This window comes from Hydra vulgaris, chromosome 01 (assembly GCF_038396675.1).
Source record: "Hydra vulgaris chromosome 01, alternate assembly HydraT2T_AEP".
Taxonomy (NCBI): domain Eukaryota; kingdom Metazoa; phylum Cnidaria; class Hydrozoa; order Anthoathecata; family Hydridae; genus Hydra; species Hydra vulgaris.
Window position 1 is genome coordinate 155,402 of NC_088920.1, and position 16,853 is coordinate 172,254.

A 16,853-nucleotide genomic window follows, 5' to 3' on the forward strand; every position below is an offset into this window, starting at 1 on the left:
AATTTTATACTATTTAGGGAAAAAATTAAAGCATAATAGTTAAATAACTATAATATTTTTTTAAATTAAATTCACTTTTTTGGAAATATATTTATTTTATTTTTCAATTACTAAGAAATTTATTTTTAAAAAGTATTACTTTTGTGATAGTAATGAATGGTACAAAACAGTTACTTTTGAACAGCTGTTAATGTTTTGTATGTTTTATTTGCACAATCACAACTATGACTTTCTTAGGGATAAATTCCGCACGAAGGAGTTCTCAAAAGATTTTTTTACTGTGTGTCACAGTTATTAGCAAAGTAAACTGATCACCTTCAAGATGAAGGTGAAGCCTAAAAATCAATTAGGTGCAATCCGTTATCATACATGTTATAACATAATATAGCATTTAAAAATTCTTTTGTTTTGATTGTGCAAATAAAACACACAATTTACTACACATACCACATTGCGCAAAGTTCTGTCTATTCTGAGCCTGTATATATACAGGCTTAGAATAGACAGAGCTTTGCGCAATGTGGTTGTTTGATTTTGAGTTAGAGGCATGTGCGCGTTTATTGAAATTAAAACAAATGTCAAAAATTGTATTGAATAACAAAAGATAATTAGAACAATTATACAATGTTTATACCCGTTGGCCACTTTATTAATCCAGACCTTAGCTATACATACAATAAAAATGTGCTTACCAAGGGCCACCTCGTATTAAAAGATTTGAAATAATTTTAGCTGTTTTATACCCTACAGTTGATTATAAAATAAAAAATTCTCTCAACCGAGCGAAACGACTAGTAATATATATATATATATATATATATATATATATATATATATATATATATATATATATATATATATATATATATATATATATATAATAATAATAATATATATATATATATATATATATATATATATATATATATATATATATATATATATATATATACATATATATATATATATATATATATATATATATATATATATATATATATATATATTTTTATATATATATATATATATATATATATTTATATATATATATATATATATATATATATATATATATATATATATATATATATTATATATATATATATATGTATATATGTTTTGTAAGATGGTTTTGTTGTTTTGAGCCAACTCTGATGACTAAGATGGTTCTCTTGTTTTAAACACACAAGTCAGACAACTTGTGTTTTCAAAACAAAAAAACCAGAGCTTAACGTCGTGTGAAAAGCTTCCTGCATCAAGCCAAAGACAAAATATTTAAAAGCATCTAATGCTTCTTAGTTATCTATAGCCTCAAGAGAATATATTCTTGGACTTTTAATTAAATAGATATAAACATCATGGTATATAACTCATGACCATTCAGTTTGATCATCTTTCCAAGTATTTGCAAGGAACTTGTATATACACCGGTTGATTCCAAGTATTGACAGTTTATTTATATACCTTTCTGCGGCGTTAAATTATAATCTTTCAAAGTATTTACAAACCGATATTTCTTTTTTTAAACTCTTTAAACCACTTTTTCGTACGAATTCTCCTGCTTTATTATCTCAAGTTATCATTTGTTTTCCCCCATCCAAGATGGCAACAACTTGCCCTAATGTTATTTTGCTTAACCACGTGACTCTCCGACTGCGAGGATACAATTATAAACAAGCAATATACAAACTTATTTGTAACTAACATAAAAAAATTGCATATAAAATCTAAATAAAAAAATTGCAAATAAAAAAAAGTAGTAAAAACTAATTTCAACTTACAGTGTGATATAGCATGACACGTGATATAGCATGACACGTGTCATTTACCGTTTTATTATCATTTACCGTTTTATTATCATCGCGAGCGGACGTTTTTTTTCAAACGACTTTGTTAAAGCTAAATTTGTTTATATTTATTTTTCTAAAGAAAATAAATAATTTTTTATATATTATGACAGTTACCATATTAGAAATAACAAAATTGTTTGAAGATTACAAAAAAGATTTTGAACTGATGTTAAAGCAACAAGAAAAAGTTTTTATTCGTATTATTAGTGAAAACTTAAAAATATTTAATGACAGATTAGAAAAAGTAAAAAAAGGACAGCGACGATTTAAAACTTAGTTTGAATTTTCAAGAACAACTAATTGATGAAAAAGTTATGAAAGCAAAAGTCTGCAGTAAAGAAAACAATTCAGAAAGTATACGCATACAAAAAAAAATTAAGGGAGATAGAAGATCGGTCGAGACGTAATAATTTAAGAGTAGATGGAATCGATGAATATGAAGGTGAAAGCTGGGAGGAAAGCGAAATAAAGGTAAAAAAGTTTTTGAATATATATTATCTTTTACTAATGTCAAATTGAACGGGCCCATAGAACTGGCAGCAAAGAATTTAAAATGCCAAGAACAATAGTAATAAAACCTTTAGATTATAAAGATAAAGTCGAAATTTTGAGGAAGTCGAGTAACCTAAAAGGAAAAATGTTTATATAAACGAAGACTTCTGTTTTGAAACGACACAAATCCGGAAAGATTTAACGAAAAAAATGAAAATCGAAAGAGCGCCTGGTAAGTTTGTCTTCTTATCTTGCCAATTTATCTTACGATAAATTACCAATTTATCTTACGATAAATTACCAATTTATCTTACGATAAATTACCAATTTATCTTACAATAAATTACCAATTTATCTTACGATAAATTACCAATTTATCTTACGATAAATTGCCAATTTATCTTACGATACTTGCCAACTTATCTTACGATCAATTGATAATTCGCGATTGGGATGCAAAAAAAAGCAATAAGTTTTATAATATTTGTCATTAATTAACGAAATTTTATTTTCATTATTACTATGCATATTTAATTTAAACTGTTTTTAAAAATGGAGGAAAATTTCATATTTAAATCTTCAAATGAAAATGACATCGTCGATGATAACGGCATTAATTTAAATTATTTTAGTCACAAAATGCTAGAAAGTCAATTCTATTCAGTTTCTGAATCATCACAATATCTAAGTAAAACTAAAAACACTTTTTCAATTTTAAATATCAATATTCGAAGTTTAAATAAAAACTTTGAAAATTTAAAAATATTATTGGATACAATTAAACACGATTTTAAAATTATTTGTCTGACAGAAATCTTTGTGTAAACAAATTATGAATTTGAACTAATTAATTACATATCAATTCATCAAGCACGTAAAGTAAATGCAGGTGGGGGCGTTTGTATTTATATCCACAATTCAATAAATTTTGTCTTACGTAACGATCTCTGCATCAATGAAACACAACTATAAAAACTACTTATAGACTGCCAACTGGAAACTTAAAAAAATTTAAAACTCATCTTTAAACATTTCTAAACAAAATTATAAATTAAAAAAAAATATATTAATATGGTCGGAGATTTTAACATCAACCTGATTAACTATGCCTCAAATATTAATGCTAAGAACTTTATAAACACTCTTCTACAAAATAACCTTATCCCAACAATAAACTAATCTACAAGAATAAAAAATAGGTCTTCTTGATAACATCATAACTAACAACTTTCATAATAATCCTCTTTACACAGGTATAATACAGACCGATATTTCGGATCATTTTTCTACATTCTTAGCTACAAATAACCTTTTAATAAACAATATTTCCACAAAATCCACCTTAATTTGGCAACAGATCAATGAAAACTCTTTAAAAAAATTTAAAATTTGTTTACAAAATTGCGTTGATTGGGATCTAGTACTGCAATCAAATGATGCTAATAATGCATATGAATTGTTTCTTAATCAATTTTGCAAACAATATGAAATAGCGTTTCCAGAAATAAAAAAAAGTATAAATAATAAGTCGCTCCAAACTCCCTGGATGTCTAAAAGTTTACTAAAATCCTCAAAAAAAAATTATAAAAATATATTTGAAAAAACCAAAAAATATGGAATGTAATTAAGGATTTAATTGGAAAAAATAATTACAACAAAAGCACTCTGCCAAAAAAATTGTTTAATTAATGGAAAGTTAGTTTATGAAAAATCAGTTATAGCTGAAGAACTAAAGAACTACTTTGTTAATATTGGCCCAAATTTGGCCTCAAAAACTCTTAATAATTCCATTCCATTCGATTCATACTAAAAAACTTATGATAATTTTTGGATGAAACTGATTTAAAACTGAGTGAGTTGAGAACTGCTTTTAGCAGTCTTAAAAGTAAAAAAAGTAAAGGTTTTGATAAAATTAGTGTCGGTATTGTAAAATCAGTATTTGACGTCATTGAACCTTCTTTATTTCACATTTTCAATCTCTCATTAAAGTCAGGTATTGTTCCTGAAAAGTTAAAATTTGCCCGTATTACACCAATTTTTAAATCCGGAGATAAGTAAAATATTTTAAATTACAGGCCTATATCAATATTACTATGTTTCTCAAAATTGCTAGAGAGAATAATGTATCACAGACTTTATAATCATCTAACTGAGAATGATATGTTGTATTGCAAACAATTTGGCTTTAAAAATAAACATTCTACTGAACACGCAGTAGTTGAAATTTCCAATCAAATATCTAACGCCTTAGATAATGACTGTTTTACATTAGGAGTTTTCATTGATCTGTCCAAAGCTTTTGATGCCGTAAATCACTATATTCTAATAACAAAACTCGAAAATTACGGAGTGAAAAATAAAAACTTACTTTGGTTCAAAGATTATCTGACAAACAGAAAGCAATTTTTATACTATGATCAAACAAATACTACTCCATACTCTATATCTTGCGGGGTTCCTCAGGGATTTATCTTAGGACCCCCTTTATTCCTGTTGTACATAAACAATTTATACTTATCAACAAATCTTTTAGACATAATTTTGTTTGCTGATGATTCTAATCTTTTTTTTTCTCACAGAGATGTTAAATTACTTTTTAAAATAGTTAACAAACAGCTATGTAAAGTTAGTAAGCGGTTTGAAAGTAATAAACTTTCACTAAATGCGGATAAAACAAAATATACACTTTTTCATAAAGTAAGTAAATCTGAAAATATTCCTCTTAAATTACCAGATCTTATAATTAATAACACTTTTATTAAAAGAGAATCATTCATAAATTTTTTTGGAGTAAAATTGGATGAAAATTTAAAGTGGTATTTACATATAAATAGTATTGAAAAAAAAATCTCAAAAAATATTGCAATGATGTTTAGGGCTAAACCTTTTCTAAATATATCATCCCTGAAAAATCCTTGTATTATGCCTTTATCCATAGTTATTTGTCTTATTGTAATATTGTGTGGGGTAGTACTAACCATACAAAGCTAAAGAAACTCTACAACAAAAAAAACATGCGTGCAGAATAGTATTTGGAGCCAACAGAAGTGTTCCTTGCGAACCACTTCTGCGTGTGCTCAATGTTTTAAATGTGTATAAACTTAATTTACACCAAGTTTTATTATTTATGTTTATAACAAAAAATGGATTACCTCCAAAAATATTTCAATCTTATTTTAATAAAATTAACCATAAATACTCAACAAAGTTTTCAGATAACAATTTTTTTGCTCCACAATATAAATTAAAATTAACTTCCTATTCAATTAAATACCGCGGACCTAATCTGTGGAAAAAGTTTCCAGATATTGTTAACAATAAACAGACTACATTAGAGCAATTTAAGGACGAATCAAAACGATTATTGTTATTCATGGATATATCCAACTTTAAATGTTTATTTTAAACTAAAAACAATCATATAAAAAATAGATTTAGTTGTATCAGTGATTAATATAAATTAATACAAAATATTTAAAATAAAAAAAATATATACATACAAAATATCACTGATGATGTTAATAATTTATCTAGTGATTATATTAATTATGAAGTTTCATTTCTTGTTGTCTCTTATCCTCAAGTAATTTTCGCTTCTTAAAAAAATATCTATATATTTTATTTCTAATTATATTAGTTATTTTCGGTTTTCATTTCTATTTGTTATCTTATATATATTTTTACGTTACGGTAATGTAGAATTTATTGCTATTATTTTTTTTAAATTGGGCTCGGCGATAAGGCTGAATACGCTTCCTTCTCGCTCCAGCCAATAGTTTATATAAATGTATTTGCAATGTAAACATTTTTAAACGGCAAAATAAATAATTTCAAAAAAAAAAAAAAAACTTGTCTAAAATAGCAAATTATAAAACTTAAATATACAAATTATAATAATCAATATATAAACTTTGCTCTAACTAGCATAAATAAGTACACATAAAAAAAATGCAAGTAAACATTTTACAACTGATTTATTTTACAACTGATGAAACTTACAGTGTGATATTGCATGCCACCTGTCTAAAATTAATATCTAAATCTAGCTCTATGTAAACATAGCTGCAACTAACCTAAATAATGATAACCATCAAAAGATATGTTGATATTTTAAATTTTACAACTGATTTAAATTTATATCCTAAACTACAACATTTCACGTTTAAAATAGAAGAATATACAAGAATATATACAAGTCATATAGGCTATATTATAGAAACAATTGTTGAACTAACCCCTTAGTTTATCATATAAAGCAAATGGATATACACAGTTTAAGTTACACTCCGTTATTTGTAATTTTGAAGGTTGTTAAACTTATTTTAAATTTTCTATATAAAGTTTAAATAAAAAATTTAAAATATAAAGTTTATATAAAAAATTTAAAATATAAAGTTTATATAAAAAATTTAAAATATAAAGTTTATATAATAAAATTTAAAATATAAAGTTTATATAAAAAATTTAAAATATAAAGTTCATATAAAAAATTTAAAATATAAAGTTTATATAAAAAATTTAAAATATAAAGTTTATATAAAAAATATAAAATATAAAGTTTATATAAAAAATTTAAAATAGAAAGTTTAAATAAAAAATTTAAAATATAAAGTTTATATAAAAAATTTAAAATATAAAGTTTATATAAAAAATTTAAAATATAAAGTTTATATAAAAAATTTAAAATATAATCAACAGAGACAGAATGAGGAGAGGAGGCAACATTTCGAGGATTCGTTTTATATCAAATTTTTGATTCTGTGATTGGTGGACTCACTGCTCGTAGCCATTCAAGAAATTTTTGCTAAATTCTTTTTTTTTGTGGGAATATTAAAAACTGTTTGAACCAGAAATCAAGAGTGCCTGCTCCCATTTTTTGCAGAAATATTCATGTGACGAGACTGAAAATGAACTGACTTAAGAATTGCTTCATATGAAGCAAATTCATTCGGCAAACTTTGGAGAGAAACCATTTGTCTCATTCGGCTTTTTAATCGAAATTTCTGAAATAAGGCTGGGGGAAATTTTCAAAAAATGTAGAGATTGGACTGCGTTTCTTTAATTCAATAAATTGAAGCTCTTCAAGAAATTTTTGCGCAAGAACGAACCAATGATCTTGCTATTTTAAGTAATAGGTCTCAATTAGTTCAAAATATTGACTTCATGATGTGATTAAAGAGTTTGTTAAAAACAAGCAAGAAAAATAACATTGTCAAACACAAAAGCTGGACTACTTAATTATACTTATATACCAGCAGTATAATCAAAATGTTTGAGAAGGTTTTTTTTTTTTTTTTTTACCTTTTGAAAAGAATGGGGACCAAATTGAAGGATACTCGGGGCCCCTAAATCCTGTGCACGGCCCTGGGTTGAGATCCGGTTAATTAATCAACATCTGAGGTTTGACGTGAAAAATACGTAGAACTTTAAAAAAAATGGCTTCAAAATATTGACCTAATTTTAACATTGAAAAAACGGAAAATGCTTGTTGGGTATGTGATCACTTATGACTATAAGAAATAGGTTCATCAAAAATAATTTATCTAGATATGTTGGATATATAATTCAACTTTGATTTGCGAAGTTCTCTATTTAGAGTCTCAAAGAAGAAACTAATAGATATCATTCTAATGCATCAGCTATCTGTACTTCATTTTCCAAATGATTATAAACAATGATCAGAAAGTAAATCGAGAAACCTTTTTTGGGTATTATACCTGCAGTTTTATAGAAATATTGACTATAGCTTTTAGGTTATTTATCATAATCTGCGCAAGCAATCTTTTAACCTGATAATTAAATGTACCACTTCTTTGGTTATTTTTCCTTAATTTAATTCAAAAATAAATATTACATTTATTAATTAACTAATTTGTACAAAATTTTAGAACTCGAAAATGAAACAAACAAGCAAACATAAAATAGAAATAGAAATTTTATGAAAGTCCAAACATTTGCATTACGGGTTGGTAGAGAACAAGCTTTAAAAAATGTGGGTTTTTTTATGAATTTGAAACTCCAAAACTCAGTTAAAATTTAAATTTAGTAAAATTTGAATTAAAAATAAAACATCGTTCTTTTGGTTGAATTCTCTAGAGTAATTACTTGATGTTTTTCAAATTGTTAAGTTTACAAAGTTTTGTTCACAAAAACGTTCCCTTAATATATAAAAATACTGTAACATGATACTTTATTCAAAAACGTTTTTAAAAGTAGTATAATTTTATAATTTTTTTATATTAAAACTTTTTAAAACTGGACTTATTACGCTAATAAATAACGCGTCACGTTTGAAAAAATTTTTACTAAAATAAACGATATTAATTTTATTTTAATTGAGAGAACAAGTTTTTATAAACTAACCATGCGTTCATTTTTAGAAGTTCAACCGTTTTCAGAAAATTTATTTTCACGCGAAAAACTACTTTGTGAAATTCGACGTTTTTTACATGGAGCAAACAAGTCAACTTTAATATTATATGGAATGTCCGGTGTTGGGAAGACACAAATTGCAAGAAAGTATTGCGAAATTTATTATAACTTCTACAAAAACTTTGTTTGGATAGACGCAGCATTTGGAAAGTTACAAACCTCAATGAGAAACCAATGTCAAATATTAGGATTCGAAATTCATGACTCAAAAGGTGATTATTTGAATATAGAAGTGATTGTTGAAAAAATTCACAACCATTATAAAAATAAAAAAACATTGTATATTTTTGACAATGTCGACGATGAAAGTGTTAAAAACCTGACAATGTATATTTCAAGAAAACCGGATTCATTTACGTTGATTACCTCCCAATGGAGAGCGTGGTCGCATAACGTAAACAAAATGCTAGTTGATGTTTTCACTTCAGAAGAAGCATTCGCTTATGTAAAAAATAATATTAAAGAACACGCCGATGAAAATATAAGAAATCTAATTAAAGAACTTGGTTATCATCCGTTCGCTATTACTCAGGCAATAAAATATATAAATATTCATAGAATTTCGATAGAAAAATACGTAGATCGATATAGATCAAAACCAGAAATATTAGACAATAACTTTCCAACCGAAGAAGAACCAAAGTCTGCAATAAAAGCAATTAACTTAGTTTTAATAAAATTAGAAAAAAGTAAACCTTTTCCATTTAAAATATTAAACTGTTTATCTCATTGCGACTATCAAAACATAAGTAAACAGTTTATAATCCAAATTTCAAAACAAATGGAAATAAACGAAGAATATGTAATTGATGAAGCCGTTGGGTTACTAATGAGTTATTCTTTACTAAACTTTGATGATAAAAAATATTCAATGCACGAACTGACACAGCTGACGTGTAGATGTTTTCAAAATAGAAATTCAACTACAAATACGTATCTTAGTTTAATTGAAAATTTATTTATATTTGAATTGAATGAAGTAAAAGATCACGTGGATTACGGAAACTATATTGTTTTCCATTTTATCTGTATGTTTCGCACTAACGGAATAAAAATTTCAAAAACATTCCATAATATGACGAAATCTATTATAAAATTATTAGTATGTAAAGGTTTATTTGAAGAAGCAATCGAAATATTAAAAAGTATTCAAAGTTTTAATACGGAAACTTATGGCGAAAATAATGAATTTACGCTTTATACAAAAAATAATATCGCAAACTGTTTGAACGATATGGGAAAATATAACGAAGCTTTAGAAATTTATAATTCTGTTGATAAAATACAAACTGAAATTTTAGGTATCAACCATCCAGATACAATGTCAACAAAAAATAATATCGCAAACTGTTTGAAAGCTATGGGAAAATATAACGAAGCTTTAGAAATTTATTATTCTGTTGATAAAATACGAACTGAAATTTTAGGTATCAACCATCCGATTACAATGTCAACAAAAAATAATATTGCAAACTGTTTGAAAGCTATGGGAAAATATAACGAAGCTTTAGAAATTTTTTATTCTGTTGATAAAATACGAACTGAAATTTTAGGTATCAACCATCCAGATACAATGACAACAAAAAATAATATCGCAAACTGTTTGTACGCTATGGGAAAATATAACGAAGCTTTAGAAATTTATTATTCTGTTGATAAAATACGAACTGAAATTTTAGGGATCAACCATCCGATTACAATGTCAACAAAAAATAATATTGCAAACTGTTTGAAAGCTATGGGAAAATATAACGAAGCTTTAGAAATTTTTTATTCTGTTGATAAAATACGAACTGAAATTTTAGGTATCAACCATCCGATTACAATGTCAACAAAAAATAATATCGCAAACTGTTTGTACGCTATGGGAAAATATAACGAAGCTTTAGAAATTTTTTATTCTGTTGATAAAATACGAACTGAAATTTTAGGTATCAACCATCCAGATACAATGACAACAAAAAATAATATCGCAAACTGTTTGTACGCTATGGGAAAATATAACGAAGCTTTAGAAATTTATTATTCTGTTGATAAAATACGAACTGAAATTTTAGGTATCAACCATCCGATTACAATGTCAACAAAAAATAATATCGCAAACTGTTTGAAAGCTATGGGAAAATATAACGAAGCTTTAGAAATTTTTTATTCTGTTGATAAAATACGAACTGAAATTTTAGGTATCAACCATCCGATTACAATGTCAACAAAAAATAATATCGCAAACTGTTTGAAAGCTATGGGAAAATATAACGAAGCTTTAGAAATTTTTTATTCTGTTGATAAAATACGAACTGAAATTTTAGGTATCAACCATCCAGATACAATGACAACAAAAAATAATATCGCAAACTGTTTGAAAGCTATGGGAAAATATAACGAAGCTTTAGAAATTTATTATTCTGTTGATAAAATACAAACTGAAATTTTAGGTATCAACCATCCAAATACAATGAGAACAAAAAATAATATCGCAAGCTGTTTGAAAAATAAAGAAAAACAGCAAACAAGTTGTTCAATTATTTGATTATTATTTTAGTTTTATTATATGTAAAGTGTTATTCTTAACTTATAATTGACATTTTTCTATAAAAGTTGTAGAACTCCGTTCCCAATTCTTATAAAAAATTTTTTAATATTTGTTATCATTCGTATAGCGCATTTTTTTAAAATAAAACGAAAGCTCATTTAATTTATCATTTATTTACATGTTATAAATTGTATTTATTATTGATTATAAATTAAGAAATGAAACTAATTTAAGGTTTTTACTATTTTTAGTTATTTACTCAAATAATTAAAGTATTTAAATTGGTATTTAAATAGTTAATTTATAAAAGTCTAAAGTATTTTATAGGCAAAAATTTTGTTATTGCGATATATATATATATATATATGTATATATATATATATATATATGTATATATATATATATATATATATATATATATATATATATATATATATATATATATATATATATATATATATATATATATATATATATATATATATATATATTTGTTAAAAGTATATTTAAAACGTGAACCAAAGAATTCGATTCCCATAGGAATTATAGTATTGAATGTTTAAAACGGATTATGAAACATTTGTATTGTAACTCTCACGATAATAATTTTCTTTACGTAAGTGATGATGATTTAATTCTTCTATTCTTATTAGTTTAAATTAGATAGATGTTAAATAAAATTTATCATCGTTTAAAAAATTAATATCAATAAAAATATTGTGATCTTAATAGATTGGTTACACGAATAAGAGTCTTTATTAAACATGCCGTGTTTTGAGATTGATTTCGTTTAAAAAATATCATTATATTATGGACATATTATGCTGACATTTATATTTATTCTGTATAAGTGTTGCAGTATGTTAATTTCGTATATGTGTGTGTATATATATATATATATATATATATATATATATATATATATATATATATATATATATATATATATATATACATATATATATATATATATATATATATATGGGTATTTCCATTTTTAACTTAGGGTAAAATAGGGCAATATGAGCACCTTGGTAATATGAGCATACTTAAAGATTTTCTTATATGTAAGCGGTGAAATTATAGCTGCTTTGTATCTTTTGAGTCAACTTTATGTGGTGATAACAGGAATCAGTACACTTAGCGAAAATGCAGTAATTAGCGGCCTGTGGCGTCCCGAAGAGAAAGGATAATTAGGAAATTAATGTCTATAAACAATAAAATAGCTTTATACATCAAAACTTCTCCACTTTATCCTGTTACATTAGCTAACATATGTAACATGAATTATAATTATAAGTAGTTAAAATTTTCACATTAAATGCTATAGGGGAGACCGGGGCATGTTGGCCCACGGGGTAGGTTGGCCCATTCGAGTTTATTCAAAGGCTAGACGCTTTAACTAGCTGGGAATCTAAGTGAAGGTTGTTAGCAATTCAATCCTTTTTTCAAAAAAAAATCATATTTATCGGACCATATTTGAGTGTGTAATGCCGTTTTAATAATTTTTCATACATCAAAGTAAATTTTGAAAAACTTGTTTAACGTGTTTATACTCACTGACGTTTGACAGTACAGCATTATTAAAATGCCATATTTAAAGGTTATAGTGTATGGATTATTTTAGTATATAATGTTCCACAAAACTAGTTGACTGTTTAAGGCGAAAGTTGTTCATACTCTAAACATGACAATGGGTCAGATTGGCCCAATGCAACCGGGGCACGTTGGCCATGTGGCCAACTTGCCCCGTAGATTTTTAAAATAATTCGGGTAATTTGTGACGGAAAAACTGTTTTTGTTATAAAAGTATTAAAACTTGTAAAACATATTAGACCAGAAATTAGCCTCATAAACAAATTGGCATTTGTTTTTATACGTTTTTTTGGGTTTTATACGTCGATTATAAGAAAATATCACTGAAATGCACAACCCTCGGAATTAGGAAAAATGAGGTCGGCAATAATTTGCCGACCTTAAACACTTTCAGGTCGGCAGTTAGGTCGGCATTGCCGAATGCCGACCCTAATTCCGAGGGTTGAATACATAAGATTTAAATTTAAATAAATTATCTCATTATAAAATGTAATTTTATCTTAGATTTACATATGTCTAAACTTAAATATTGTATATATTTATATATTTTTATTATATATATTTTTTAACATATAATATAACTTATGTATGTAATTATATCTGATTGATATTTAAACTTTTACATACTAGTTATACTTAAATATATAAATTTAATACTTTATACAAAATGCACTTAACTTTTCATGCTTAACACTTTCATGCTTAACAACTAGTTATACTTAAATATATAAATTTAATACTTTATACAAAATGCACTTAACTTTTCATGCTTAACACTTAAATTTGTATAAGATATATAAGTTTAATATGGCATGAGTTATGTAAGTTATTAATGATTAAAAGTAAATAAATATTTTAAATAAGAAAAATATAAAATGTAATTTTTTAAATATATAAGTATGCAGGTAAATAAACAATTAAATAAAAAAGAAATAGTTAAATATAAAACATGTAATAAAGTAATGTACTTTTGGTTTTTGCATTTTTTTTAGACCTACCTAAAAATAGTACGAAATTATATTTGCAAGTCGCAACGTGGAAAAGTGTCAGAAGAAACAATGTTATTGGCAGTGATACAAGTTACAAAATATAAAAGATCAATTAGAGCAGTTAGTAGAGAATTTAATATACCACGTAAGCCTCTAGGAAGATTTTGCATATCTAAAAGGTTGCCATCTACATCTAATACTTCAGTTCAAACTGAAGTAGAACTTGATTGCCAAGTTATTCTTTCAAATTCTAACAATGATAATTAACTTGAGTTTGATGTTACTGCAACAGTACATAAACCTAATGCAGAACATACGCCTGATAACGCAGCTATAGGGAGAGATTTATCACCTAAATTAGATTAAAAAAAAACCCTGGCACAAGTTTGGCTATGCCAAAAGATTTCAGGTATTTATATTTTCTCCAACAAATTTGAATATAGTTTAGTACTGTAATTTATTTAAACATTTTATAAGATACTTCAATATAAAATACTGCTTTGATATATTAAAAATTTTGAATTTTTTTAGAGACTGGGACAGATACTTAATATGATTTTAATGTTTACGTCTAATGGTAATATGTATTTTATATTTCCTTAGGTATTTGAACCTGAGCAGGAAGTTTTTCTTGAAGAATACCTAATGAAAGCAAGTGATATTTACTATGGTCTTTCTCCTAAAGAAGTTCGACGGTTTGCTTATACATATGCTGTTGCTTGTAGCAGGAAAATTCCTCACTCATGGGTAGAACTTCAATCTGCTGGTAGTGATTGGTTCTCCGGATTCTTAAAAAGGCATCCAAAGCTTTCTATTCGCTCTCCTCAAGCAACAAGTTTAGCTCGGTGCACAAGTTTTATTAAACATAATGTAAAATTATTTTTTGACAACTTAAGCAATGTTTTGAATAGGTTAAAATTAAGTGCTTCAGACATTTGGAACATTGATGAGACTGGAATCACAACAGTGCAGCGGCCTGATTGTGTTGTTGCACGTAGAGGCTTTCGCCAGATAGGTCGTATAACATCAGCAGAAAGAGGAGCATTAGTGACTATGGCTTTGGCGGTTAGTGCGATTGGCAATAGCATATCTCCATATTTTATCTTTCCCAGAGTTTATTTTAAATCTCACTTTATTTGTGATGGACCAATAGGATGTGATAGATCAGCACATTCTTCAGGATGGATGACAGAGACAAACTTTCTTAAATATATCAAACATTTTTCTATCCATGCACGTTGTTCCAATGATCACCCTTGTCTGGTATTGATTGACAACCACAGCTCTCATCTTGATGCAGCAGTACTTGATTTTTGTAAAGAAAATGGTATCACACTTTTATCTTTTCCAGCACACTGTGGTCATAAATTACAACCATTAGATAGAAGTGTTTATGGTCCTTTTAAAAAGTTTGTGAACTCAGCATGTGATGCATGGGTTACTGTAAACAAACGACCTATGACTATCTATGACATACCTGGTATAGTAAAAACAGCACTTCCTAATGCTATGAATCCAAGGAACATAATTAGTGGTTTCCAAGCAACAGGTATTTGTCCATTTAACAGAGATATTTTTCCAGAAAGTGATTTTTTGCCATCATATTTAACAGATAGACCAGACTCTAACACTAAAATGTCATCTGTGGATTTTAGCATCACTAAACAAACACCTAGAAACGAAGTTTCAGCTGGGGATTGTAAACAAACACCTAGCAACGAAGTTTCATCTGTGGATTGTAAACAAAAATTCAAAAAATTTAATTCAAGTGAATCAAAATCTAAGATAGGAAATTTTGCCAGATTTAGACAGCACATCAGGTGCTACTCTAAACTCTTGTGAGGCCTTTTGAAAAAGCTCAGCCGAGAAAAAACAATTTAAATAAGCTCAGAAATCGGAAACGAATTTCTGCTATGTTAACTGATACGCCAGTTAAAAAAGCCTTGCAACAGGCACAGAAAGCAGCAAAAGAAAAAAAACAGAAGGGCTCAAAAAATAAAAAACTTTTTTCTATCAAAGAAGCCGGTCCAAGTAACTCTAAAACGAGGAGGATTTTTGCCCGTAAACCTGTAAAAGAAAAATGCAACAAGAAAAACAAAGATGGTAATGAGGAAGATGTCTTGTGTCTTAGTTGCTTCAAACCGTTCTCAAACAGCCTTCAAGGTGCTGTGTGGAAACAGTGTTCAAGCTGTCAGCGTTGGGCCCATGTGAGTTGTGTAGAAAAAGATGCAAAGGGATTAGATTATAAATGTTTATACTGTTGTTAACTAAAATGTTATTGTTGTATTTTGTTTTTACTTATTTTTTTTGTAGTTTATTGTTTAAAAATTGTTTCAATTTCGTTTTATCAAGTTATAAAGTTGTTTTTGCTCAATGAGCGTTTTCTCACTTCAAAATCTGCCATAAGTTGTATGTGGGCCAACCTGCCCCAATCTTTGGGCCAACCTACCCCGATAACGGGGTAGGTTGGCCGATATGACCTAACAAAAACAGTTTTTAATGTGTTAAAAAGCTATTATGAACTTTTATTAATTTTTCCGGATAGTCTGAGGACTAGTCAACCTTTTTCCAAAAAAAAATAAACTAAAAAACAAAAAGCTAAAAAGTTACACATCAAGGTAAAAAAAGCGGGCCAACGTGCCCCGGTCTCCCCTACACCATTTGTTACACCTTTCAAATTTGCACCATTGTCATAGCTCTGACCTCGTATGTTTTTCACTGACAAACTATTTTTTACCTGAGTGTCAATAATCTCATTTGATAATTCAAGTTTCGTCGAACCTTCAATTAAGTGAAATCCAAGAAAACTTTTATTAATGTGAATTTTGTTCTTATTCTCTACATCGACATATCGAACCAGCATTGACGTTTGCCCCTGGTGACTGATATCTGGTGTACAATCAAAAAGAATTGAAAATACACGGACTTTTGGACATTTGAGCAAATTTTGAATTTAATGAA

The 16,853-nt window shown here is 26.9% G+C and overlaps 3 protein-coding genes across 5 annotated transcripts in view; all 3 read left to right on the forward strand.

Annotated features, from left to right (window-relative positions):
• The window catches only part of LOC136074980 (uncharacterized), a 34,164-nt gene extending 22,751 nt beyond the window's left edge, over positions 1 to 11,413 (forward strand). For 2 of the 3 annotated variants that reach the window (XM_065787155.1, XM_065787156.1), the window contains one exon: positions 8,723 to 11,413. In XM_065787155.1, the coding sequence (XP_065643227.1) occupies positions 8,723 to 11,304 (2,582 nt within the window). In that variant the 3' untranslated portion in view covers positions 11,305 to 11,413. Of the gene's footprint in view, positions 1 to 2,084; positions 2,322 to 2,434; positions 2,575 to 8,722 lie in introns of all 3 variants that reach the window. The other variant, XM_065787157.1, reaches the window with a different exon arrangement.
• Positions 11,414 to 13,802: 2,389 nt separating this feature from the next.
• Positions 13,803 to 15,734, forward strand: LOC136075093 (uncharacterized). Its single transcript, XM_065787343.1, has 3 exons — positions 13,803 to 13,808; positions 13,896 to 14,126; positions 14,496 to 15,734. The coding sequence occupies exons 1-3, from the start codon at positions 13,803 to 13,805 to the stop codon at positions 15,732 to 15,734; spliced, it is 1,476 nt and encodes a 491-aa protein (XP_065643415.1).
• A 71-nt stretch (positions 15,735 to 15,805) lies between these two features.
• Positions 15,806 to 16,159, forward strand: LOC136075094 (uncharacterized). The gene has a single exon (XM_065787352.1). The coding sequence runs from the start codon at positions 15,806 to 15,808 to the stop codon at positions 16,157 to 16,159; it is 354 nt and encodes a 117-aa protein (XP_065643424.1).
• The last annotated feature ends 694 nt before the right edge of the window (positions 16,160 to 16,853 follow it).

Coding starts and splice junctions, on each gene's coding strand:
- LOC136075093 (XM_065787343.1), top strand. Junction 14,127..14,495: donor AAGTAGAACTTGATTGCCAA/GTTATTCTTTCA, acceptor ATATTTCCTTAG/GTATTTGAACCTGAGCAGGA.
- LOC136075094 (XM_065787352.1), top strand. CDS start 15,806: ATGTTAACTGATACGCCAGTTAAAAAAGCCTTGCAACAGGCACAGAAA.